The sequence below is a fragment of the Akebia trifoliata genome, unplaced genomic scaffold (assembly GCF_017979445.1).
Source record: "Akebia trifoliata isolate Shusen 1 unplaced genomic scaffold, ASM1797944v1 Contig01390, whole genome shotgun sequence".
NCBI classification, from domain to species: Eukaryota; Viridiplantae; Streptophyta; class Magnoliopsida; order Ranunculales; family Lardizabalaceae; genus Akebia; species Akebia trifoliata.
The window spans coordinates 16,092-42,418 of NW_028237687.1; the positions used below are offsets into that span (position 1 = coordinate 16,092).

Here is a 26,327-nt window from a genome sequence, read left to right on the forward strand (position 1 = left end):
ATCGGGCTGGGCTTTGAAGGCCCATTGGGTAATAGGAAGGCTTATAAAGCTTCAGGCCTAGGCCCTACTAGGAGGACAGCAGGCCAGAAACTAAGGAGGGCTAAGACTTGATCAGGCCCGTTTACTATGAGGACTGGACCGAAAAAGAAGAAGGCCCGTGGGTGCTGTCAGCAAACTATTGAGATTATTAGAGCTTTAAGGAGACTGTTAACGAGAGTAACACATTCGTTCTCATCTCAACATTCGGATAAAAAGTCAGACGGGGTCATGGAGAGGGAGGTGTGGATGGGATTTGAAGTGGACGACACTCCGACAATAGTGGGCGAAGAAGATGACCATGCTGGGAATGAGTTCAGAGGAAGTGGGCAGAATTTAGAGGCGATGAGAAGAACGGGGAGAAACATGGAATCTGGGCAGAGGGATTTTTCGTTTGAATGTCCCAGTGACATATCCAATCCAGAGGTGGATATTGTGGCACGAACATCAGCAATAGAACAGTTGAAACAAGCTGAAAAGGTTGGTGCAGAGGAGTTAGTGGATGGGCATCTGAAAGCCTGGTTGCAGCCTGAATCTGGGGCTGTAGCTAGCTATACTATCGAGGTGCTGGACTCTTGTTCGGATAGTATACGAGAACTGGGCAGACAAGATAGGAATCAGGTGGTCGAGAATTATGAGGCAGCAATGATATCAGAAGCTTCAAGGCAGAAGGAAAAGGGAGAGGAGCAAGGCAAACACCATCTAGTTGCAGTATCCAGAATCTGGGACAGATTGCGAGCTGACTTATGGCGACATTCAGTTAATTCGAAGGTTCTGGAAACCCCAAGCAGTAGATTCGAAGAGTATAGGATCGCGGGTACCTTAATGGTGAAAATCGTCACTGGTCCATTTTCCCTTCCTCAGGTATTAGTGGTGTATCCTGGTGAGTCATTCCGTTTTAGTGGACATAATTTTTCCCGTTAGCATCGTTGTTTCTTTCTATAGATATCCCTTTGTGTGGTCCATGTGTTGTTTTATCTAAGTACAGATCTCGAGTTCCTTCAGCCTTTATCGATTCCCTTCACTCCTGTGAGCTTGCCCAAGAGAAGGAAGGTAGAAGGGAGAACAGGTCAGATGACAGTCAGTTAGCTTTGGTATCATTACACTCAACTTAGAAAACAAGGCAGGGGGATGTTGCTAATCGAACAGAGGTGTACAGGGATAGATTTTGGGTTGATAGAGACGTAGATGAGTTGATAACTGAAACTCGTGAGGATGCGATAGTGAGGACAGAATTGGAGACAGTGGAATGGTTAGTTAGTGAAGCGTTGAATTTGGCAGAAGACTTTGGCTTAGTTCCAGAGACAGAGGATAGGGAGTCATCTCTGATTTTGAGAGTGGCAGTTGGGGATTTGAGAGATAGAACTATCTTAGAAGAGGAACTCAAACGCAACAATCAAGAATTTGGAATTGAGGAGAAGAATGAGCAAATAGACTACGAGTACCCCCAGGAAATCCGAAGTTATAGGGATGGTGAGAATAATGAGTTGGTGGTGGTCGCCCCTTTGGAGATGACAAGAAGTTTAAATAGATCAAGAGCGGATAAGGTTTTGGTTAGGTTGGAGAAAAGGTAGGTGTTTCTGTCAGCGGTGGGTTTTTGATAGGTGTTTAATGTCGCTCAAAGTATTATCTTGGAATGTTAGGGGTTTGGGGAATAGGAGGAAAAGGGCAGCAGTAAAAGCTTTTATTAGAAGTAAAAATCCTCTTATTGTCACGCTTCAAGAATCGAAGTTAGCTAGTTGTGATGATCAGATCATTAAGGAAATTTGGGGGAGAAACATTGACTGGATAGCCCTTCCTGCTATAGGTTCTGCAGGGGGTATTCTTATGATGTGGAACAAAGAATGGATTCAAGTGACAGACAATTTAATAGGGGCGTTTTCGATTTCTATTTTATGTAAGAATCGGAGTGCAGACTTTCAGTGGGTGTTTTCAGGAATTTATGGCCCAACCATCAATAGGGAGAGAGAGCAATTTTGGGAGGAACTTGAAGATGTTGCAGGTTATTGGAATAAACCTTGGGTTCTAGGAGGGGATTTTAATGTCACCAGATTTACACATGACAAAAATAAGGGATCGAACATATCTAAAGGGATGAGAGATTTCAATGAATTTGTAGGGAGACATTGCTTAATGGATTTCCCTCTCCTAGGTAGACGATTCACGTGGTCTAATAACCAAGGTAATTCCAGGATGTCCAGATTAGACAGGTTTTTGGTAGACAATGAGTGGGAGGAAAAGTTTCAGAATGTTATTCAATCTGCCAGCCCTAGCCCAATCTCTGATCACACCCCGATTATGTTGGAAGCGGGTCACCCTAGAAAGTACCCTCTGCCTTTTAGGTTTGAAAACATGTGGTTGACCCAACCAAACTTTTTAGAGCTCGTAAGGAACTGGTGGAATGAATGCCCTGCACTAGGGAATCCGGGTGCGGTGTTCAAGAAGAAACTCAAATTCTTGAAAGAAAGGCTGAAGACTTGGAACAAAGAGGTTTTGGGGAGTATAGAGGAGAAAAAAAAGGGATCATGACAGAGATTGATATCCTGGACAAAAAGGAGGAAGAAAGGGAGTTGAGTTTAGAGGAAAGAAGTAAGAGAATGGAGTTGGAATCGGAATTTCAAAGAGTGGCGTTTATGGAGGAGATAAGTTGGAAACAGAAATCAAGGGTCAAATGGTTGAAAGAAGGGGATAATAATACAAAAATTTTTCACAAAATCGTAAATTTCAATAGAAGAAGTAATCGGCTAGACAAAATCATCATCAAAGACTTCATGAGGGTAGGAGAAGAAGATGTTAGGGAAGGGGTGGTGAGCTTTTACAAAGATTTGTATAAGGAAAAGGAACCCTTAAGACCGAGGCCGGAAAATCTAGAGTTCAAGTCTTTGAATCAGGAGGACAGGGAGTGGTTGGAAAGACAAATAGGGGTAGAGGAGGTTAGGTCAGTTCTTTTCTCAATGAAAGGGGATAAGCGCTGGAACCGGATGGATTTAATATGGATTTTTTCAAACATTGTTGGGATATTGTATCGAAAGACTTCATGGAGGTTGTTAAGGAATTGCAAGATAAGGAGTATCTAGATTACAGTCTTAACAGTACTTTTGTGGCTTTGATTCCTAAGAAAGTCGGGGCGGAAAAGATAGAAGATTTCAGACCCATTAGTTTGGTGAGCTCGGTGTACAAGATTATATCCAAAGTGTTTGCGTCCCGGTTGAAAACAGTTCTCCCTAGTCTGATCGGTGAGGAGCAAGGGGCCTTCATTAAGGGTAGACAAATTCTAGATGGAGTTCTGATGGCCAATGAATGTCTTGACTCTAGGATTAAGAATAAGGAAAAGGGGATGATAGGGAAAGTTGACTTACAAAAGGCTTACGATCATGTGAGTTGGGACTTCTTAGAGTACATGATGAGGAGGATGGGCTTTGGAGAGAAGTGGATCAGGTGGATAATGAAATGTGTCACAACAATTTCTTATTCGATTCTTGTCAACGGGAGTCCGGCTGGTTTTTTTAGGGGGTCGAGAGGTTTGAGGCAAGGGGATCATTTATCTCCGTTCTTATTTCTTATTATAGCTGAAGCCTTGGGTAGATTGTTCTATAGAGCTGTGGATTTAGGTAAGCTTTCGGGGTTTAGAGTGAAGGACGGTCCAATGATTTCTCACCTACAATTTGCAGATGATACACTCGTTTTTTTAGAGCATTCGAGGGACCAGGTAAGGGTGCTTCGAGTTTTATTGTGTTGCTTCGAGGCAATGTCAGGTCTACATATTAACTTGCAGAAGAGTAAGCTTTTTGGGGTAGGAGAGGTGAATGATATCCATTTGATGGCTACAACGTTGGGTTGCGGGTACGATACCCTGCCCACGTCATATTTAGGATTACCCTTGGGAGCACCCTACAATAGTATCAAAATTTGGGATGGAGTGATTGAGAGATTAGAGAAAAGGTTGAGCATGTGGAAGGCTAATTATTTGTCGAAAGGAGGGAGAGTGACTTTGATCAAAAGCACCCTAACGAGTATTCCAGTTTACTTTCTCTCGTTGTTTACTCTTCCTAGGTCCGTCGAAATTAAGTTGGAGAGGCTTATGAGAAATTTCTTGTGGAATGATAGGAGTGGCAGGAAGAGGTATCATTTGGTTAGATGGAAAGTGATTTGCATGCCAAAGAAGAACGGAGGTCTGGGTGTAAGGGGACTTAGATTAACTAATAGAGCTCTTCTAGGAAAATGGATTTGGAGATTTGGTGAGGAGAGGGGTAGTTTGTGGAGAAAAGTGATTATGGCTAAGTACGGAGAGAGGAGGTTAGGTTGGTATAACGGCGTGTCTAAAGATTCATATGGGTGTAGTGTTTGGAAAGGGGTACTAAAAGTTAACGAGGATTTTGAAAAAGGGATTAGGTTCAAAGCGGGGTTGGGAAATAGAATTAGATTTTGGGAGGACACATGGTGTGGCACGTCGTCTCTGGCAATACAATTTCATTCATTGTACGCATGTTCTATGAAGAAGAACCGCTCTATCTAGCAGTGTTTGATTGGTAATGAGTCCGGGCCTACTTGGGATTTGGGGTTCAGGAGAAACTTTAATGATTGGGAGCTAACTGAGGTGACATCTTTCCTTATACGTTTCACCTCAATGGCAGCGAACATGACAAATGGGAATGGACTAGGGCTAAGGATTTGAGATTCTCAGTTAAGTCTTTCTTTGAGTGGCTTACTCCCTCTGCAGAGCGGTCTCTTTTGGGGCCCATCATTTGGTCCAGGTTAGTACCCTCGAAAGTATCTTTTTTTGTTTGGTTAGCTTCTCTTGGTAGGATTCTTACATTGGATAATTTGATTGTGCGGGGTTTGATCACTCCTAATTGCTGTCCCCTTTTCTTGAGAGATGGAGAATCCGTTGATCATATTTTAATCCATTGCCCATTCTTGTATAATATATGGTCTACTTTCCTTGATCTGTTCCATATAAACTGGGTTCTTCCTTGTAAGTTTTTCTCGTTGTTGGTAGAATGGACCAGTAATGCTTTCCAATCCAAAAAACGGGTCCTGTGGACTATGCTTCCTTCGACTATTGCTTGGAGGGTCTAGAAAGAGAGAAATAACAGAGTGTTCAATAATAAGACTAGTAGCGTCCATGCAGGTTCCTTGGAGATCCTGGGGTGTTTATACATGTGGTCTAAGCAGGATATAGAGTTCGCGGGGACTACTTTTGATGACTTTGTATTTAGATGGCACTTTCTTTGTGATCATTGATGTTCTAAATTCTTTTTTCTTTTCTGTGTAGTTGTTCGGAAGGCCTTCTCGGCCTCCTTGTACCTCTTTTGCCTTCTTTATCAAAATATTATACCTTTCAAAAAAAAAAATGATCAAGAAATTAAAATTCATTTATAACCATTTTTCAATTGTGATTTTTTTTTTTTTTTTTCAGAAGTTTTTCTGTGCACCTATTGGTATGACTTGTCAATAATAAATACATCGAAATACAAACCAAAGACGAAAGGAGAAAGTACCGAAATGGAGATGTATGGGGCCAAATCCAAAATTACAGGACGCCGTCATGTTTTATAAAGTATCTATCAAAAGAGTCATAAACCCATTTTGATATTTATTTACTTTTACCAAAATGAGCAGAGTCTGTATGGTCACATTTGCGATTTTAGTTTTAAAGCCTTCCAGTGATCCTCAAATAAAGTACCATAGTTTTCTTCCAAAATTATGAAAAAGCATCAACTATATTTAGGGTTTAAGGTTTGTTTCTGGATCAAAATCAGGGTAGAAAGATAAATACAACATAGGTACATGGTTATGTATCCCAAGCTCAGGATCAGATTTCATAGTCTAAAAATCACCAAATAAATAATATACATATATATATTAATTCTCAGAACCAAATAAATAATCAATGTAATATCATGCACATAAACCACCATCACACCTCTAAATACAAACACAAAACACAAACCATGCCCTACTCCCCCTAAAGAAACTAACAACTTTCATGAAAATTCGGTTGAACCAACTGCTTGAGCAGAAAGACACTCCATTCCATGACCTTGTCGTCCCAAATTCAATCAGAGCTCACCAACCAACATACAGAATAAATAAATTGAATAGAGGTAGTTCAAGAAATGGATGTGACTCGGACGGAGTGGTCTGCTGATCCAGTCAAGAAGATTGGCATGGTGGGATGCCAGTCCACTGTCGTTATAGCTGCAGTATGTGGAAGTGTTCTCAAACCCCTCATATGACCTTGAACCTGAGAGCCAAATTAAATATTATGCTTGCATTAGGATGGAGAACACAGGCAGAAAGTTCACTTCGGTGACAAATAGGATGGTCAGGATCAATTAGTCTATATATGCTAAGGTCCTTACTTTAATGGCATTAGTCTCACAAAACCTTCTATTTTTTCAAGGTCATGTTTAACACGTGTTTTATCCCTCTAACAAAGAAAATGATAAAGAACAAATTTGTCTAGAAAAAAAATATGTTAAAAATGTCTTTTTTTTTTAAATTCTAAATATATATATATATATGGGTGTGGTTCAGCAGCCCTAAAACATTTTTCAAAACATGGGTTAGAAGTTTTGGAATGAGCTGATTTTTTGTGAGGATAATCTCTACGGTGAAGAGATCGTCTCCAAAAATCAGCTTATTTTGAAATTTCTAACCCTAGTTTACAAATTGAAGAATCGTGGACCGTCCAATTTTTGTAAATCACTTTTGATGGGGTTAGAAGTTTTGGAATAGGCTTATTTTTGGTAAGGATGATCTCCTCATCATAGAGATCATCCTCACAAAAAATCAGCTCATTCCAAAACTTCTAACCCATGTTTTGAAAAATGTTTGGCAAACTTTAGGGCTGCTTAACCGCTCCCATATATATATATAGATATATATGAAGGAAAAAAAATTGTGTTTATTTGTTTTAATTCTTTGTTATTTTTAACACATTATTTTGCTAAAAAGATATGTTGATGGTCAAAACTTTTTTAGCATGACAGCATGACGATTATGTATGAAACATGTCATAATGTATAAATATTTAATAAGCTTGTTTTTCACTAAAAATATGTTGAAAACTTGTAATAAATATCTAATGTATGACACATATACACAATATTTCACCTTTTCATAAATTTTAATATATCATATATATAGGATCCCGTTTTCCCCTTGTTTTCTTCCTACTTTTCTGAAGTTCTCCAACCCCATTACATGTATATTCCAAAGGGAAAAAAAAAATTCCACAGAAGTTAACCTGATATATTGGTGATCTAACTGAATCAGATGTGACTAATAGGCTCCTCCCGTTACCATCCAACACCATTTCGTGTCTGCAGATTTTCTCATTCTCGTTGTTGAAGAACCTACAGAATAAACAAACGTTTTGAAGGTTCTCTCAGCATATTTGGTTGTATGTGTTACATGGACTAATATGAACATAACAATGTGCAGGATGTAATAACCTAACATAAGTTCAACAAATAGCCGAGTGTTTGGGGAAAAATGACCTATGTAAGGCATCCATTTTGCGAAAGAAAACGGAGGCATACCAATCTGGATTGTACAGACGTGTAGGTCAACCACAAGTATCTTGTCAATAAATATTAATTTGTTAGATTAACCTACATATAACACCTCAAGGTGTAAGGCATAAGGTGCAAAGTGACCAACTGGACCTATAAAAGGTTATTTTTTAATATATTTTCAATTGTGTTTAAAATTTCCCTCTCGTCTTCTATCCAAAAAAAGAACCCTCATCGAAATAATTTGAATAATCTGTTCCCCTCCTTTATGTAAGTAAATATGACTTACATGATCTAGGTAGCATCAACCACAAGTGCTTTTGAATTTCAAGTTGAGGAGGTACAAAAAATGCTTGTGCATCAAACTCTGAAAAACTTGAGCGTTATGTTAGGACAAAGATTTTTGCTAGAGTATACCACATTAGCAATATGTAATTATGTATTAGTGGATTGAAGTTGCTAAACAAAAAGAGAAAAAGAAAAAAATTAATAAAAATGCAAGATCACGCAAGAAAAACCATCATGGACATCCCGCTATAATTAGATAAGAGTTATAAAAATCTTGCCTTAAGTGATTAAGTTTTACTTTAAATATTAAAAAATAAAATAAAAAGAGAGATCATAACTTTGTTTCTTATTGTTTCTTTATTGATGTTTCATTTATTTAGATTTTCATATGATCTTGTGAAGGTTTTTCTCTATAAAAAAAATGAGTCTTATGCCTCATACAACCTCAAGGCTTAAGCCTCAGATATGCCTCAAAACATTGCTTTTGACTAAGTTACACCAGCTGCAGTCTGCAGGGATTTAGAACCCTTAAAAAAATATGGGAGAAAATTAACATCCATTTGAACTTTTCTAATACTCAGACGGAATGCATTACACCATATGCAAGGAGTGTCAAGTTGTGCATGTACCTGCTGCAATCTCTTGACCAAAGAACTTGACCTTGGTTCTGTAGGCTCCATTCAAATATCTGCAATCACACAATAATCCCGAGTTGAATTTCACAAAACATTACTGTAAGGGGGCTTATCTATGAATAAAAACCTCGAGCGAGAAGGCTGATGAAATAATTCAAGTTTAAAGGATAATCTGAAGAGTCTGTCTAGCCTTACCAAGTAAGATTTCAACTCTTACTAAGGGTCGTTGAGCTCACCTTGTGGCATCCAAAAACATGATCCGATGCCACAGGGTTGTAGAGAAAAAAAAATTTATGAACTTTGAAAAAAAAATTTGTTATTTTTTTTACCATTGAATTTTACTTTTTAATATGGGAGTTCTGTGGAAGTTCGATAAATTGTCTATTTTCAAAACATTGGATCAAGTCCAAAAAATAATTTGTTTCTTGAATTTTTTTTGGATCTGAGTTTTTCCATGAAATCTAGAGGGATGTGGTGTTGGATTGTCAATGTGGTAATCCATTTGAGCTCAAGGACTCTTAGTAAGAGTTAAAATCTTACGAAGTAAGGAAAGCGTTTTTCTAGTCTGAATGCTTTTCCAACATGCAGCCTAACATCAAACCAAAAGTAAAAAAATGAGTAATTAGAAAGGGAGAGAGGTACTTGCCTTTCCATCAGAACCCAAGCTAAAAATGCTGGTTTCATCAGGTCCAAATAGAACAGAGCTTACAGCGGAATCATGAGCAGGCCAGCCCGTTATTTGAAGGCCCGCGGACATATCTTCAACTAGTTAAGAATTATATGTGCTTGTATTTGTATGCAATATTGGACCCTAGCATATAGAAGCAATATAGCTATACAAGGATACCAAACATGTGAATCATTCCATCAGTTGCCGAAGCAGCTAAAATCTTCCCATTGTGATTGAAGCAAAGAGAAGTAATTGCAGGAGGATCTTCACCAAGAGGAAGGACTGTCTTCATTGAAGACAAAATTTTGTTATGGCTTAATAGCTCCAGTTCAAAACAAAAACCAACGATATGTCAAAATTCAAAGTTTTCTTGGACAGTTAAACATGTACCATAGCCTTCCATGTCTTCATGTTCCAAACTGTTAATGAAGCAAACCCCATTTTGTCAAAATTACTCGAGCCATGCCTACAAGAATAACCACATGATACGAACACTTGCAACCAAGGAGGAACAAAAAAAAGGAGAAAAAAAAAAAACTGCAAGCATTTACGGAACCACATTCAGATTATTTGATTCTTTACTATTGCCGGGAACTAAAAAGCAGAACCAATGTCCTCAAATAAAGCTGTTCACATAGCAGCATGCATCTTCATTGGGAATTCCTTTGCTTTTATAATTTTACTAATTTCTCCACATTTGTTCTTGCTAGATCCAGACTCTAATATCCGGTATGGAAGCTTAGAAAACTTTTCCAAGGAAATTATGTCATCCATAAAATGGAATTTCTACCTTCTTGGAATTCACAAAGAACAGCCATTTCTTTTTTGAGGAAGTTTTCTAAGCCTTTATATAAGCCTAACTGGATACTATTCTTTAATAAATAATTTCTTGTTGCCTAATTCCCTTTGCAATGTTTACAGTAAATTCTATATATTATATAAAAAAAAATTGAAAAAAATGAAAGATTCTTTTTTGGGAAAATTACTTAATGATGTAGGGGCTTCCCCCTAACTTTTGGGTGGTAACTTGATAGCCCAATTGGTAAAATCTTTCTTTCTAAATGCCCCCTCATCTTAAGAAAAATTTGAAACTATTTGTTGATAGGCATTTTTGAACCTTGATTGGCACAATTCTTGAGGGTGCCAGCTACGACGTACACTTCAACCCCTCGAGGCTACAATGCTACGTTGTACATCTCTAGTTGCTGATGGCGCCCTGATGGTCACTACGCTAGTGCGTTCCCTTAGTCATGACAGCACAGTACCAATGCGCCCACATCGATGGTCATTGTCCTACAGGTGAATGGTGTGCATGGTACCCACATGAATGATCCAAGTAGGGGGGAAGTATGAGGTCAAGGTTCAATGGGCTTTAATGAGATCTGAGGTCACCAAACAAGTAGGCATGAAAAGCCTGGGGGCTACTGCTTCACATAGCAGAGGTATCAGAGTCACTGACACCATCCCTAGCAAGCTCCCAGGTTGACTCCCAGCCGACACAGACAAAGGCAGGAAGGAGGTTAGACTGGGATCGTGACACATCCTACCTTCCACCTGTCACCTCGTTTGGCACTTGTTTCAGACAAGGAGAGAGAAAAGGGCCCTCTATATAAATCAAGTGGTCCCTGAGATGGGACATCAGTCATCCGACCCTCAACTCTCTGCATATTCTTTTGATCCCCCCAAGCTCTCTCTCACTCACTCTCCACCACTTGGTGTCACACCCTCTTGGTTCAGGTTCAATCAGTCCTACTTTGTCTCTTCCTCAATCAAACGGGTGACCATACGTGCACGCGATTGGCATAAGTGGACATGGGATCCTATTCAGCCCATGAATCTACCAGATGAACAAAACCTTATCTACTTTTCATTTTTAACGGTGAAAAGTATCCAAATACCCTTTCTCATCTCCTTTACCTGAGTTTTTAATGGCTATTGTGATCCATTTTGACGAACAGAGAAAAACATACTTATAATTTCAAATATTTAGACTTAACTTATTCAATTCCAATGATTTGTGATGACAAACGAAGAACGGGTATCATACATTAGCAAAGATTAAGACATAATGTTTGATCTAAATATCCATTTTGCCAAGATAATATATGCATTTCGAGAGACCTATCTAGTGGCAAGCTTGAAATCTATTCAATGGCGAGATCATTGCTTGGGAAAAACAACAAGCTTGATACTTTTGAGAAGTGACGAGCTCACCATTGGATAGATCTTCTCGAAAGACCAAAACACTTTTTCTAAGATTAGGGTTTGATCCAAATGTATGTTTTGTCAAGATAATAAATGCATTTCGGGTATTCGAGAAGACCTATCCAATGAGAAGTGGCAAGCTCGCCCCTTTTCCCAACCTCGTCACTTGACGAGAGAGACTTCTGCTCCATAGATGAGATGGTTGTGATTCAACCGTGTTAATTTGTTCACACAAGACATCTCCTATGTTAAATCCATAAAAAAAAAAGGTTCTCTTGGAAGCCCAACCAGAAGGTCAAGTTCCCTAATATTGCATTTTGGGACATTTGGAAGGAGCACAACAGCAAGGTCGTCGAGGGGAAGGTGCACTCCATGCGTGAGGTCATTACCACTACTGTGTGGGTCATCTTCTTTTGGTGCAAAGTGTTTGATGAGTTTAAAGAGGCTTTCTTGTAGGATTCTCTCTTCAAATAGGAGATTGTGCAAGGAGAGAATGTAAGGGTGTGGTCATTTTTTTCTTTCCTGGTCTATTGTCTTTTTTCTCTTCATTTTCTTTTTCCCCTTTGTTCCATGTAGTTCTTCTCGACCTCCTCCTATTTTTTCTAACAATTAAATTTATACCTAAAAAGAGAACGCATCTAGCATCATTCTCTGTAAAGCTTGGAAGCCAACAATTCTACAATACAGGAAGCAGCATATTAAGATAATCCAACTTAGTATCATTGTGACAAGTGAGAAAGAATTCAACTGGTTTCAAGGGAAGGAGTAAGATGGCTGGTAAAGTACCGTCTAGATGCTGCAGCAGAGACAAAAATCGGCTCCACGGGGCTGCACTTCAGATCCAAGACACTGCAGTACAAAAAATTTACATAAGATACACAAATAACAAGCACAAAAAGGAATAATTGAGATCATGGGCAAAGATTTTGCAATAAGGACCTCGGATATGCCTCAGTTGTGTTGAGATCACAGACAACTCTCTTAGCATCAACATTCCATGCTTTAATGCCACTATCAGCTGTGCCTATGAGAAGCTATTGTCAAGAAGAATGAGGGAACTTGGAAAGCGTGAATTTCTAGCATCAAAAGTATCCAAGCATCAACATCACAAATACTACAAAAGATTAGTTAAATTACTCATCACTAAGATGTTCTATTTTACCCACCAAGCGATCAGATTTGCAGTCCCAGTCAAGTGATGTAATCTCAGCCCCACAATATATTGTTGCATTTCTAGATGTCGGTGCTGATGAATCATATGTCCATATCCTTCATTAAAAACATATAGTGAAAAAGGAATGTTAATTTAGTTTGACACACAATCAAGGAGAACAATTCTGTATTGAGGGACCTAGGTTACCCAATTCTTTGATATGGTACCGAACCGTGAACCGGTTCAAACCGAACCAGTTCGCGGTACAGTTCGTTGTGGGTTTATGATATGTAGCGAACTAAAGCGAATTCATTTTTACACTTTAACGTTTTTTCATCCCCTCCACATTTCCTTATATTTGAGATGTCCCCCTAAGTTTTCAGACTGATAGTATGCCCATTTGACCTTGATCTTTATTAATAGACTAATAAAAATGACCATTTACCCTCATTTTCAACATAAAAAGAAAAACGTTGATTTTTTCTTTCTTTCCAAAATCAGCTATCTTTAATCTGTTTTTTTTACCCTACTCATCACTTCAACCTTCAAATGCCCTATCTTTGTCTACCCCTACAAACCTGGTACATTCTCGAGTGGCAAAACACAAACCTGAATTCGAATCGAGTGAACCCACGAATCAGGTAACATAGTGAGGAACAATGGGATTGCAGTGGGGCATAATGACCTATTGATCGGTAATCCAGATAAATGAACATGTACAAGTGCATTATACAAAACCCAGTGTTGATAAATATGGTGGGCTCCAAGGCTGTCACATTTATTTTCTTTTATGTAATTTAAACAAGGGAGATTCTATTGCCACACCAACTTTTGATAATTCAACCCCAATGCATATGTAAATCACCAAAGAATTAGCACACATCTTGGGGTCGCATTAGCAAATGTTGGTGTGGCAATAGAGGCTCTCTTTATATAAAAATTGACCTTCCTTTCATGGTAACTACCTGACTGTGCCATCCACAGATGCACTTGCAATATTGTTTCCAGATGAAGAAAAGCGGCACCTACTAATTGGACTCGTGTGGCCTAAGAATGTTTCCTGAAAGCCAAAAAAATTAAGTGAGTGCTTCGTACATAAACTAGCAAAAATGTAAATCTGAAAGACATCTGTGGTAGAAAACATCATTGTTTGGATTACAGGATGAGGGACCAAATGCAAAACAAAAATGGATCTGGGTTTCAGAAAAAAGGGTCGGGATCAGTAGACTCGTGAAGAAAAGCTCATAAACAAACACACAACCCTAACCATTAAAACGTGAAATCCAACTGTTGGGATATTTACCTTACAGATACTTGATGAATCCTCAAGATATGTTTTTACGCCAACTGTTGGATTTCATGTTTTAGTGGCCGGGATTTTTTGTTTGTTTATTTTTTACATGAATCTATGGATCCCAAGCAATATAAAAAACACTTGACAAGCAATTTAACCTGGAATTCTACTTTCACTTCCGGGAAGTCGTCCTCTCTCTGCATTTCACCATTTTCTGTTGCAATACAGCCAACAAATTACTTAGTTGAGCATAGATAAAAGGAATAAATATAGTAGAAAAATGCACATTATTTGAGAGGAATGAGCATAAAAGAAAGAGACATTGGATGAAAAGGAGATATCTTGAAACAAAGCGCTTTGGTTAAGAAAGAAAAATGCTTCAAGCTTCATGTTTTTGCTTCATTTTTCTGTTCTTTTCTTTTCAATAAATGCCTAAACCGAAAATCTTTCTTTATGTCCTAAGAGATTTCTTCTTTTTTTTTATAAGTAATGTCTTAAGAGATTTCTCATTCTCCCTAGACCTAAATACAACCAAATAATAATAAATAAAAAAAGGAAGCCCAGTATTTTATCTTCAACAATTATTCCTTTAGTAAAGATGTAGATTAATGTGAATCACTGATACAGGACAACCCCGGTTTTATCCTACAGTCCATGACTTCTGATGCCCCCCATCAACCACTGATAGCTTAACCCAAAAGACAAGCACGTTTACTTCAAACCAGCAAGAGATGGCAAGCATCAAGTCAGGAACAACAACAAACCTGAATAAACACTTTCTTGAAACATTTGAATAGTACCCTTACTTCCACCATCTCCAACAGGAAGCTTTGCTGAAGAACTGGAATCATGTACTGACTCATATGGGGATGATCCTGTTGAAAGCTTAGCAGAGACACCAATATCCCCTTCCCGAGCCCCGACTTCCTTCTCTCCTAAGTGGGAACTAGAATGTGAAGCACTAGTTTCAATAAAGCTCTTGGCCGGAAGATTACCGTTATGTACACCCTTTCCTTGAGTGCCTATTAGACTGTTGGTAGAGCTACTCTTTTGAAATATGCTTGCTTCCTTTGCCAATGGGATAGTACTGAGAGGGAAAGAAACATCAACACATAATAAGAAACATAAGTAAAAATAATTAAAATCTCGATAAATAGCCATATGAAACATAGTTACCTCCGTAACTGGCATATTTGAACCTCTTTTTCCTCTAATAAAGCCTGGAGTTGTGACAACTTAAGATTAAGTTGCTTAATGTCTTTCTTGAGACATTTGACGGTGTTCTTCTCAGTACTAATCTTTAGTAGGGCAGGGGTACGTGGGATGGTTAAGGAAAATAATTGGGAAGTCAAGAAAAACCTTTAACAGCAATATCAATTTATCCTGAAAAATGTCCACTTGGTTTTTACCATATAATAATTTGTATAAGAATGAAATTAATAAGATATATACCTTTCTTCAATGACATCACAACAATCTACCATTTTTTTTTTCTTTTTTCTGTATCTTAACTTCAAATCTAGAACCTTCAATTTGATTATTAAAACAAAGTTATATACAACATCAAATTCAAAGATGATATTTCAAGTGTTAAGCAACTTAAAGGGGAAAAAAAAAAACTAGTTTCTTACTCACCAATTTTACAATAACTAGGTTTAACACATCATAATCTATCAAATTTCACTTTAAGATAAATTATAAAATGGCCTCCCTGATAAAGTCCAGATAAAACCACCACCAATACGATATAGAATCCAATATTTGTTATCATGTTCGGAAAGAATTCATACCCCAAGTCTAAGATGTAAAATTCTTAATAAATTTATCATGTTTGAATACTATGAGCTCACCATAGATATGACACAAGTAAAAGTTTATCCTAGTCTCATAAGATCTAAATACAAGTGAACTGGTTATTGAAAAAAACTTATCAAGTTCATATCAGTACCATAACAATTAACTTTTTGAAGGATATGAGTACCGTTGAAGATCTCGCTTAGAAAATTTCTGAATGAAAGATGTAACGCATCGAACCACTCCTTCGAAAAGTAAATGCGAAACAGAGGATCTAAACTTGGGTTTTTTATATATGGAATGGCTGCATTGTCAATGGTACAAAAATGAGAAATAAGAAACAGATCAAATACACTTATCTAAAAAAAAGGACTAAATAGAATTTATAACAAAAACCAGAGGAAATAAAAAATCAAGTATAGGAAGAGAGGGACCCACCAAACCATGGAATCCAATCCTGGCCTCTTTGCGACAAATTATTACCATTTGTTCCAAAAAATTCTACAACTTTGTCCATCCTTCCTGATTGTACAGCATAAACAATATAGTATCGCAGAATCGACACCTCTAATTTTGTTAGAGTAGAAATAAGTACAGCTTCAGTGGATGTAGAGAAACACTGCTTGAAGAAACTCAGTAGACCAACTAATTTTTCGGCCTGAAAATTGGGCACATATACCGAGAATACCAAATCTAAGATCTTATCAACTTGAAACCCTTTACCAATATCAGTGGACAACTCCGTCTCGAAAGCTTTGAGAGTATTTGTAAAACCTCTGAAAATAAGAAACTCTCTTACAAGCTCCTCTGCATACTGAATGTTCTCCATCCTATCCAGTGAGCCATGCAAAGAAGAGATACTTTAAGGCCTCGTTAACAAATGACATCTAGTATGGTCTCGTTCTAATTTTTCTTTACCGTGTGCAATTTAACACTTAAAACAGCTTCAAGAAAGAGACAAAGTCTGAAAGAGGTCATATTATTATTGACTTCTAGAATATAATATGCATATCATACAGACACTTATAATGAAAACATATTTCATATTATAATACTACTTATGTTTTCTCATTTGCATTTCTCACTATAATATTTTCTTCTCAAAAAATAATTTACAGATCAAGAATCCAGCAGACAGATTAAATAGGGTGATGGACAAAATGTTCCAATGGCCCAAAGAATGAGATGAAAAACCAGGGCAGGTTCCTAAAAGAAATTTAGGATAAGTTACACTGAAAAAACATTGATCTAATTTTTGGCATAAAAGGGATGTTTTTCTAGCTATTATTTGACCTAGAAAAGCTTTAATGGGGGTAAAATTGAATTGATAAATTGTGATTCTATGTAACAATAATATTTTCTAAGTATTTCTTTTGTGGCAGAACAATGCCTTACCCATGTGTAATACACATGCCGACACAATTTACAAAGGCACATGCTTCACAAGCTAAACATTGCATCCATAGAATTAGTGTAGCACAGAAGGAGATTTGAGATGAACAAAATAAAATAAAAAAGGAGTACAATTGATAGAATTTAGGAATAAATCCAATTGGAGAATATATAAAGATTGAAATGGTTTGAGAATTGTCAAAGAAAACTAGTAACAACATCAATGAGTGAGGAGAAACACTTATGTGCAAAACAAGGTGTTAAAAGGCAAAGAGTGAAGTGGATGAAAATAGTGAGAAAGGATAAAAAGGCACAAGAATTAAAGGAAGATATGGCTCAAGAGACAGTTGAATGGAAAATCAAGAATTCTTGTCACCAGCTCTAGTGATTGGGAAAAGGCGTGGATGATGACGAAGATTTAGAGATAAAATGGCAATTGTCTTATTCTAAAATATAAAGGGATGTTCATGTTTTAAATTATTCAACATGCTCCTTGCTAAAAAGATTAACATATATGTGCATGTTCCAAATAATTCAACTGATATACTTGTTCAAAAGATTAACATGTGTATGTTTCAAATAATTCAACGCATATGCTTGTTCATGAATAAATAAACATATGTCGTCACAATCAGTTTGAAAAAGAGAACATAATACATATGAAAGTGCCAACTTCAACCCCCAAGGGTCGGTGAGATGGCCAAGAGCATGCCTCAAGAAGCAAAGGTCATCAGTTCGAAACCCCCCTTAGGGGCCACCGTCAAGGGAGGCCTAGATACCTTGGTTCAAAAAAAAGAGTGCCAACTTCATAAGTTAGTAAAGTTTGTGAGTAGAAATACGAAGGACGGTTTCAAAACCGAGCTTCCAAATGGTACACACACAAAGTACAAAAACAATGCTCCTTCCACAATGAGGTTAATGAAATGAGCAATCGATGCGAGAGATCATCATTTCTGTTTTGAATTTCTTGCTTGTGGTGCAAAGCATTTAAGGAGTTCAAATACCCTTCTTCGGTTTTTTTTTTTTTTATAACTAAATAAAACCCGTTAAAAAAGACATAGTCAGTCAAGATGACCAACCAAGCCGCATCCGAGCACAAATGAACTAATTATTATTTGTAGTTTATTTGTTATTGTTGATGGTATTTTGATGTTTTCCTTTTCATATACTAGGTTGGTCATCTCAATCCACAATTTCTTCTATAAAAACAAATAAAAAAAAAAAAAATTCTAAAACACTTATAAAAAAGAAAAATGAGAAAATCAATGCTTAGCCAGTATATTCATGGATTCTTTGTTATTGTTGATGTTATTTTCGTTTGTTCCTTTCCATATGCTTTGTTCGTCATTGTAAAGGAATAAAATTACACTTAATCCAGACTGAACACGTGTCAATGCAAATCTCTATGAAGAACTTGATTTAGTACACTATATGCACCAAAATTTTAAAGAGTGCCTCATAAATTTTATAAATCAAAATAAATTCCTAAACATCATAGTTGGGCCCACAAGTTTAAATTGGGGGTCCATTAATCGGGACGGGCACCATACATTTGGGTTTGGATTTTCACAGATAAAGCCCATGATCTAAACAAAACCAAGTGATCCACATAAATATTGGGCCCTACAGCCAAATAAATGGATTTAGCCCAATAATAACCCATAGAATCCTTAAAATTGGATTTGGACAAATTTAGCCTTTTAAACAAAGCAATTAAACCTCTTTAAGTTGGGGGTATAATTGGAAAGATAAATGACCTTTAAGTCTATAAATACAAGAGCCTCTCTCATGGAGAGGGGATCTGGATCACTTTCTCTCAGAAGACAGAAGCTCTCCCTCTAGAAAAGAAGAAGCTCCCAAGCCCTCCTCCAGAGATAAAGCAAGGTTCTTCAGAGATTCGGACTCCGATTAAAGAAAAGATCAAGCATAAAGCCCTTCTCCAGAAGCCAAGAAAACATTCTCAACCGATAAAGTGCGAAGCCCGGAGAGAAGAAAATTTACAGAAGATCAAGAACAAAACAAAGCCAACGTCAAAGCATCCTTCTCAACCGATAAAGCGCAAAGCTCGGAGAGAAGAAAAGTCATCATCACTATTTTTTTGTACTTAACTGTCAATCAAAGAAAACATTGAGATCTATATCTACTTTTTATCAAAAATCAATAAAATCATTTGTGATCATATTTCACGAATCTTGAGTTAGATTTGCTGAAATTTATTGTCGACAAATTTCTGGCACGCCCGGTGGGACTATCTCAACCTCATATTTCAGTCAACTGCAAGAACATCAACTAAAGCATCAATGGCATCTCGCAACGTCAACATCATCGCATCAACTACTGCTGAGAAAGGTAAGAAAATCAGTTCTTCCAACCTTGAGTCTACTCAGGTTATCAGTCGCAATCATCATGTAACGCGAACAATGACGAAAACTGGTGGATCCAAGCTAGTGGAACCTCTCCAGCATCACTCCAAGAAGCGTGCCACAAAAACGGCACTTACAACAAAGGCATTGTGGGCGGATGTTGTAGAAGATAACTTGTCACATTCTGAATCTGATTCGAAGTCAAGCGAGGGATCGTTTAGATCTCTATCGATCACTTCTCCGTCGCAAACTTACATCTCTATCAGAGCAATGATGACAGCTAGAGCGCTACCAATAGAGGAACAAGTGGCTCAAATGGCAAACACCATCAACAAATTGACAAAGGCAATGGAGGACAAAGACATCTAAATTGCAACTCTTGTTAGTCGTCTGGAGCATAAAGACAAGGAGAATGAATCAAGTGCTGAACCTTCGCATCCTCCAAGATTTACTCCTGAAGCGTACACAGTTCCGCGTGAAGAAGAACGAGAAGACTATGCTGGCTCACATAAAGCTACGCGAGACCCACCACAGGGGTCTGTTGCCTCACTTTCCATTCAACGGTTATAAGCAATGATTACTGACACCATTCGTGCTCAGTATGGGGGCATGCCTCAGTCCTCATTGGTCTATTCCAAACCCTACACTCAACCCATCGAACAAATGTGTCTTCCAGCGGAATATCAGCCGCCAAAATTCCAATAATTCGAAGGAAAAGGCAATCCAAAGCAGCATATTGCCCATTTCATCGAAACTTGCAACAACACTGGTACATTCGATGACTTCATGGTGAAACAATTTGTTCGCTTCCTCCACAGCAATGTGTTCGATTGGTATACCGACTTGAAACCCAACTCAATAGATAGTTGGGATCAACTTGAAAGAGTGTATCTCGGTCGCTTCGACAGTATTAGAAGAACAGTGAGTATGGTGGAACTTGCTGCCATCAAACAAAGGAAATATGAACTAGTCATCGAGTACATTGAACGCTGGAAAAATCTTTCTCTCAACTACATGGATCGACTCTCTCAATTTTCCGCTATCAAGATGTGTGTTCAAGGGGTGCACTGACAGCTCATTTACATCCTGAAAGAAATTAAACCACATACTTTCGAAAAGCTAGCTACTCAAGCTCACGACATGGAGCAAAGAATAACTGTGCATCAGACTCCACGACCAAGCGACTCTCGAAGGCAGGAAAAGAAGGATGGCAAGTCCTTCAAAACTAAAGAAGTCTTATCTACCATCACCAGTAAACCTGTCAAGATCACAGGTAAGAGAAGAGAAGATCAGTCAAGAACCGATTCAACACAAGAAAAAGGAAAAGCTTGGAAAACTCTCCAAGAGCTTGAGGCAAAAGAGTACCATTTTCCTAATGCTAACGTCTTGGGCATGTTCGAAGAACTGTTAAAATTAAAACTCATTGAACTTCCAGTGCCCAAACGACCCGAGGAAGCAGGTCGCGACAATGATCCAAAGTATTGTCGTTATCATAGGGTGATTAGTCACTCGATTTAAAAATGCTTCGTCTTCAAGGAGAAGATTATGAATTTGGCACGTCAAGGGAAAATTGAACTTGATTGTGTTGAAAATGTTGCTACTTCCAACATGACTTCTCTCACCTTTGGATCTTTTGATCAAATACTCTTGGCAAGTCAGTATGCAACGCAGACTCCATCTCTTCAGATCACCAAAATTTTACCTAAACCATCACAACTCATATCCGTACATTCCGAAGTTGAAAAGGCCCATCCCACGCTGGGGGCAAGGCCAAATCAAAGAAAAATCATCACATTTCCCACTCCACCTCGACAAGGACAACAATCTCAGTCGACTTCAAATTCAAAGTCGAATATCTCAGTCTGCTTCAATTGATGACAAAGGGTGGACAGTTTTCATTCGTCGAGAAAGACGCCCAACATATGTGCCAACTCCTTCTATTTCAAAGTCAAAGAGAAAGAGAAGAAAGTCAAAACCAAGTACAGGGTCAAAGAAACGAAATAGAGCAACAAAGAAAAAGGCTTTCCGAGTTCCGCCCGCAAACCCCGAAGACATCTTTCAGCAACCTCCCCGTGTGCCGATTACTTTTCTAAAATTCTTACCCAAGAAGCTCATGAAGGAAGTCTGCACAGTTTCATGTCATCAAGTGGAAACGGAAATGCTAGAAAATGATATTGATGATAAGTCCAAAGAACATCCTACTACTTCTAGTGATGTAGATCAACGACTTGAGAAAGACAATAACACCTCAGAAACAAAAGATTCGCAGGTTGACTTGGATTTCTCCAGTGAATTCCAAAAAATTCAACATACTTCGAAGCAAAGCTCAACTAAATCAAAACAGGAAGTTCAACCTGACATAAATCCAAAACAAGACAATATGTGCATGGTCACAATTACCTTCACTAATGAGGATCTCCAATTGGGATCTCGACCTCACAATATACCTCTTTACGTCACAGGTTATGGAGAGAGAATAAAGTTCAAAGAATCCTCCTGAATTGTGGTTCTGCGGTCAACATCATGCCAATTCGTACCATGATACAAGTTGCGATCTCGTTGAATCAACTTGCTCGCAGTAAGTTGATGATCCAAGACTTCAATTTGGGTGGTCAGAGAGCTATCAGCATGATAAGAGTCAAGCTCTCTATCGCAGATTTGGAATCAACAGCTCTTTTCGACATGATTGATTGTAAAACTTCGTATCACTTACTTCTCGGTCGACCGTGGCTGCATGAAACTGGAGTAATACTATCCACGCTACACCAGTGTTTCAAGTATTACCAAGATGGTGTGTATAAACGTGTAGTAGCTGAAGATCAACCATTTGATAAAATAGAAACGTATTTTGCTGATGCAAAATTTTATTTTGGAGGCAACGTCATTTAAGAAGCACTTTTAGTTTCGGTACCCACTTCTAGTAAGCAAAAACCTGACAAAGGAAAGCATACTATGAATGATACCGAGAAGGTTTTTCCCGGTCCTCAACTTCAAAAAGAACGAGTAAAGAAGCAAGAACTAGAAACTCAACGGGTTAAGGTAAGTCGATCAATAGTGGATGCGTCATCCACAATTGTGTTGCCAACCCTAATGCTTCGTTACGTGCCGCAATCACGACGGAAGCCGGGACAATCACCTTACGAAGAGATTTCTTCAAAAACCAAACCTTATGTCTCTAAAGTCGAATTAGAGATGCTAAAAGTAGAGTTAACCCTTCCGATTACACCTTTCCAGAAATCTTACATGGTAAGGACACCTGTGAAAAATGTTATCTCAACTACGTCAATCACAAAAAGCCATGAAGACAATCTCACAAAAGTAGACTCCAAAAGTTGGTTCAGTCATAGGACTTTAAAGTTATTCAAGATTGTCAGTTATGGGAAAGGTGAACTTGTACGATTGGGTAAACTACCACAAACTGATCAAATTCATGGCTTAATCACAACACAAGTCAAACTTATTCAAGCTGGAGAAAAATTTTCATTCACATGAGCAGTGCTAGGATATACGCAAGAGACTCCAATCAAAATTTCTAAGGTAAAGACGACTTCTTCACAACATACTACAGTAGAAATCAGTTGACGTTGTGATGCTGCTAGCCAGTTGACGTTTGTCAGCCAATTAACGTTTTCCACTCCTAAACACTACTGATGAATAGCTACTTTAGAGATTGGCCAACTAACTGGACAAATAGGTCGTCGTATGGTTCTTCTGCGTATACAAATCTTGAGTCTCGTTATTCTGCAAGTCAGTTGACGTTATCCACTCCTAAGCATTACTGATGAACAGCTGCTTTAGAGATTGACCAACTAACTGGATAAATAGGTCGTCGCATGGTTCTTTTGCGTATACAAATCTTGAGTCTTGTGATTCTGCAAGTCAGTTGACGTTTGTCAGCCAGTTGACACTGTCTATTCCTAAGCACTACTGATAAATAGTTGCCTTAGAGATTGGCCAACTAGCTAGACAAATAGGTCGTCACATGGTTTTTCTGCATATACAAATCTTGTGTTTCGTGATTCTACAAGCCAGTTGACGTTTGTCAACTAGTTAACATTGTCCACTCCTAAGCACTATTGATAAACAACTACTTTAGATATTGGCCAACTAACTGGAAAAATAGTTCGTCGCATGGTTCTTCTATGTGTACATCGTTTATCACGCAACGCTTTTAACAATTCAACATTGTCCTCGTTAAGCAGACTAATAGATAAATGCTCCAGAAATTGAATAACAAGGGTTATAAGTTCTCGATTTGTAATTCTCACTACAATTCATAAAAAGGAATATGCGAAGATGATAAAGTAAAAAAAAAAATAGGGGAGGAATGACTAAGGTCCATACCTTCTATGGTTTCAAAGTTGTAGTCGAGTTGCAGTTAGTTCAAAAGAATCAGACCTTTATATCAATATTACTGATAGTCTTGGATTTGTAAGAAAAAGAGAAGCTCCAATGTTAATTCATTCACAAGTTCTGAATCATAAAAAAGCAAGACCCAATAAGGAAAAGAGACCAAGTGTGACAAAGTAATCAAAATTGGAATCAAGTTTCTTGTCAAATTAATCAGTATTACTTAATTTAAATTGATCAATCAGCAAAAGAATTTTCTTCTCCGTCGATGATGATGACAATGATGATGAAAGTGTAAGCAAGTCTGAATAATTAAGGAGTCGATACCTGATTCAGCAACATTGTTTATTCTCAATTAATTCAGTTTTCAAACCTATCCCAATCTCAAAGAGAGTCCAAAAGGGACTTTACTTTGTTGACAGATACGGATCTTTGGTTTGTTACCAAAAAAAAAAATTGGAGGGCAAATTACCCTACTCTTTTGGTCTGTTACTATAAAAAGTCAGTGTGACAATAAAATCTCTAACAAAACCAGTCAATCCAAAGGGTTTATAAATCTCTGTTCATCAACATCCATCAATAGAGGAAAGAGAGTGAAAAGGAAATCGAAGAGTTCGGCATCAATAGAGCAGGTTGGGATTAAAATTTTAAGACCCGATTCGGCTCAACCCCGTTGACTGTCTGCCAAACAGTTGGTGTGTTCCAACTATTTCACATTTCTGCCGTCATAATTTCTGCAGAAATTGGCATAATATTACTTCTAGAATGGTTTTTCATGGAATCTCACCCAAAAACAAAACTAAAAAAATAATAAGGCCTCACACACATTAACTGTTGTTATCGAAAGATTTTGGTAAATTTTTACCGTCAGATGTTCCGTTTCTTGATGATTTCTTCGATTTTCAAGGTCCAAGGGATCATTTAATTGGGAAAGATTTCAGAAAAAAGATTTCTTGGTCTGAATAATTTTTTTTTTTGAATCTTTGAAGCCATTAACGTTGCAAGTCGAAGATTATTTTGAAGAAATCGATGATTGCTGATCACCTATTGGCTTTTGGATTCAGATTGTTTTATCAAATTTTTTTTTTTTTTTTAAATTGAATTGAAAGAAGAAGAAGGAGAAGAAGAAGAGGGTACCTGTGGGCATGTAGTAGTCCAAGAATCGATGTGTTGCAGCAACAGCCCTTCAAGAATCAGCCATTAACAGCAGAAGGATTGAAAGAGATTCACCTAACCGGCTCGATCGGTTTGTAGAAGAAGTCCTTCTTGGACACGGTTATGGGGCAGAGATATGAAGAAGAAGAGAAGAAAAGAAGGTTTGAGAGAGAGGAGACGACGAGAATCACCGTTATTCGCCAAAGAGCAAGACAGAGCACATCGATTCGTCAAACTCTCAAGAATGAGCAACCATGGAAGAGATTTTTAGTTTTGATATAACTTATATCGGCACCCCAATTTTTTACTTTTTAAACTCCCACTTTATATCAGCACCCCAATTTTTAATTGTTAAACCTCAAAGGTTTCGCACAAAATCGTAAAAAAAAAAAAAAAAAAAAAAAAAAAAAAAAAAAAAGAGGATAGCCAGCTAAGCTTACTAACTTAGTAAGATTGCAATCTTATTAAGGATCCTTGCTTCACTTTCAATAAACCTGAAGCCCATTGTAATCTATTCAAAGCTGCCCAACCCGATACGAGATGACTCAATTAATATAAACCGACTCAATCGAATACTGAGGCGACGTAGTCACGACACACCAAAAGAGCTATATCAATTGAAGTGGGTTAAAAATCTGGAAAATAAAAAACTCATTTTTCCCAAAGCTTTTCCTTTTGAACTTTTAGAGGCCGGGCTTTGAGTTCACCACCTGAGGACATCATCACCATCAACAGCAACAATCGTTGATAGAGATTCAAACTAATCAATGGGTTTGCAATACTTAAAATCCCTTTTCTTGACCGTTGCTATCATCAATAAGGATAAATCAATTCTAAAAGGAAATAAGATCAGAAAGGATGCAATAAGATCTTCGTGGATAAATCCCCCAGTCATACCGTCGACCACCATAAGGAAAAATCTGATTTTGTTACCTAAACCCTGTTAGTGTCTGAGTTGAAGATTCGGATTGATCTTTTTCAAATTCTGCCAGCGTTTTTATTTACCACGAGCCCCTCCTTTAGTTCAGTCTTCAGTGGAAGAAAAGAATAAAAAATTAAAAATTTTAATTCGTTTACACCCCAACTCCAATGTTGTATTACACGTGGCAAAGCCCGTCATCATGTTAAGAGATACAAAATTGTCCGGTATGAGTCATACCTTTAAAGCCCAAATACTTCAGTCTGTTTTGTCTCTTGTGGCACCTAAGCTTTATGTTTTATCTTTTATAACCTCACATTTATGAGTTTTTTTTATAATAAAAAAAAAAAAAAAAAAGTTTCACTTCCAAGTCAGACAACTCCACCACTCAAACAGTATAACCAACTACCTCCGTTAACATCAAATCCTAGTTGTTGAAAAACAAAATGTACTCCAATCTCTTCCATTTGTGAGGAAGTGATTTGACTGCATGCACCCTAATGCTCTGTTTGGAAAAGCTGTATGTAAAGTTGCTGATGCTGAATTAAGTTGC

At 37.7% G+C, this 26,327-nt stretch overlaps 1 protein-coding gene across 2 annotated transcripts; it reads right to left on the reverse strand.

Moving 5' to 3' along the window:
- Positions 1–5,880: 5,880 nt before the first annotated feature.
- On the reverse strand, positions 5,881–25,159 carry LOC147380478 (uncharacterized). 2 transcript variants are annotated; one of them, XM_086431656.1, is made up of 17 exons: positions 24,838–25,158; positions 23,695–23,823; positions 16,034–16,425; positions 15,777–15,899; positions 14,978–15,119; positions 14,566–14,888; positions 13,960–14,015; positions 13,473–13,567; positions 12,521–12,623; positions 12,294–12,388; positions 12,141–12,203; positions 9,540–9,615; positions 9,327–9,435; positions 9,126–9,238; positions 8,474–8,532; positions 7,289–7,397; positions 5,881–6,283 (listed from the first exon to the last, which is right to left on the reverse strand). In XM_086431656.1, the coding sequence occupies exons 3-17, from the start codon at positions 16,422–16,424 to the stop codon at positions 6,149–6,151; spliced, it is 1,992 nt and encodes a 663-aa protein (XP_086287782.1). In that variant the 5' UTR covers position 16,425; positions 23,695–23,823; positions 24,838–25,158; the 3' UTR covers positions 5,881–6,148. The 2 variants fall into 2 exon arrangements, with proteins under 2 accessions (XP_086287782.1, XP_086287783.1); XM_086431657.1 differs by lacking the exon at positions 23,695–23,823 and having other exon boundaries at positions 24,838–25,159.
- Between the last annotated feature and the right edge of the window lie 1,168 nt (positions 25,160–26,327).

Coding starts and splice junctions, on each gene's coding strand:
- LOC147380478 (XM_086431657.1), bottom strand. CDS start 16,424: ATGGAGAACATTCAGTATGCAGAGGAGCTTGTAAGAGAGTTTCTTATT. Junction 14,016..14,565: donor TCAAGAAAGTGTTTATTCAG/GTTTGTTGTTGT, acceptor GTATTGCAACAG/AAAATGGTGAAATGCAGAGA. Junction 8,533..9,125: donor GCTTGGGTTCTGATGGAAAG/GCAAGTACCTCT, acceptor GTGTGATTGCAG/ATATTTGAATGGAGCCTACA.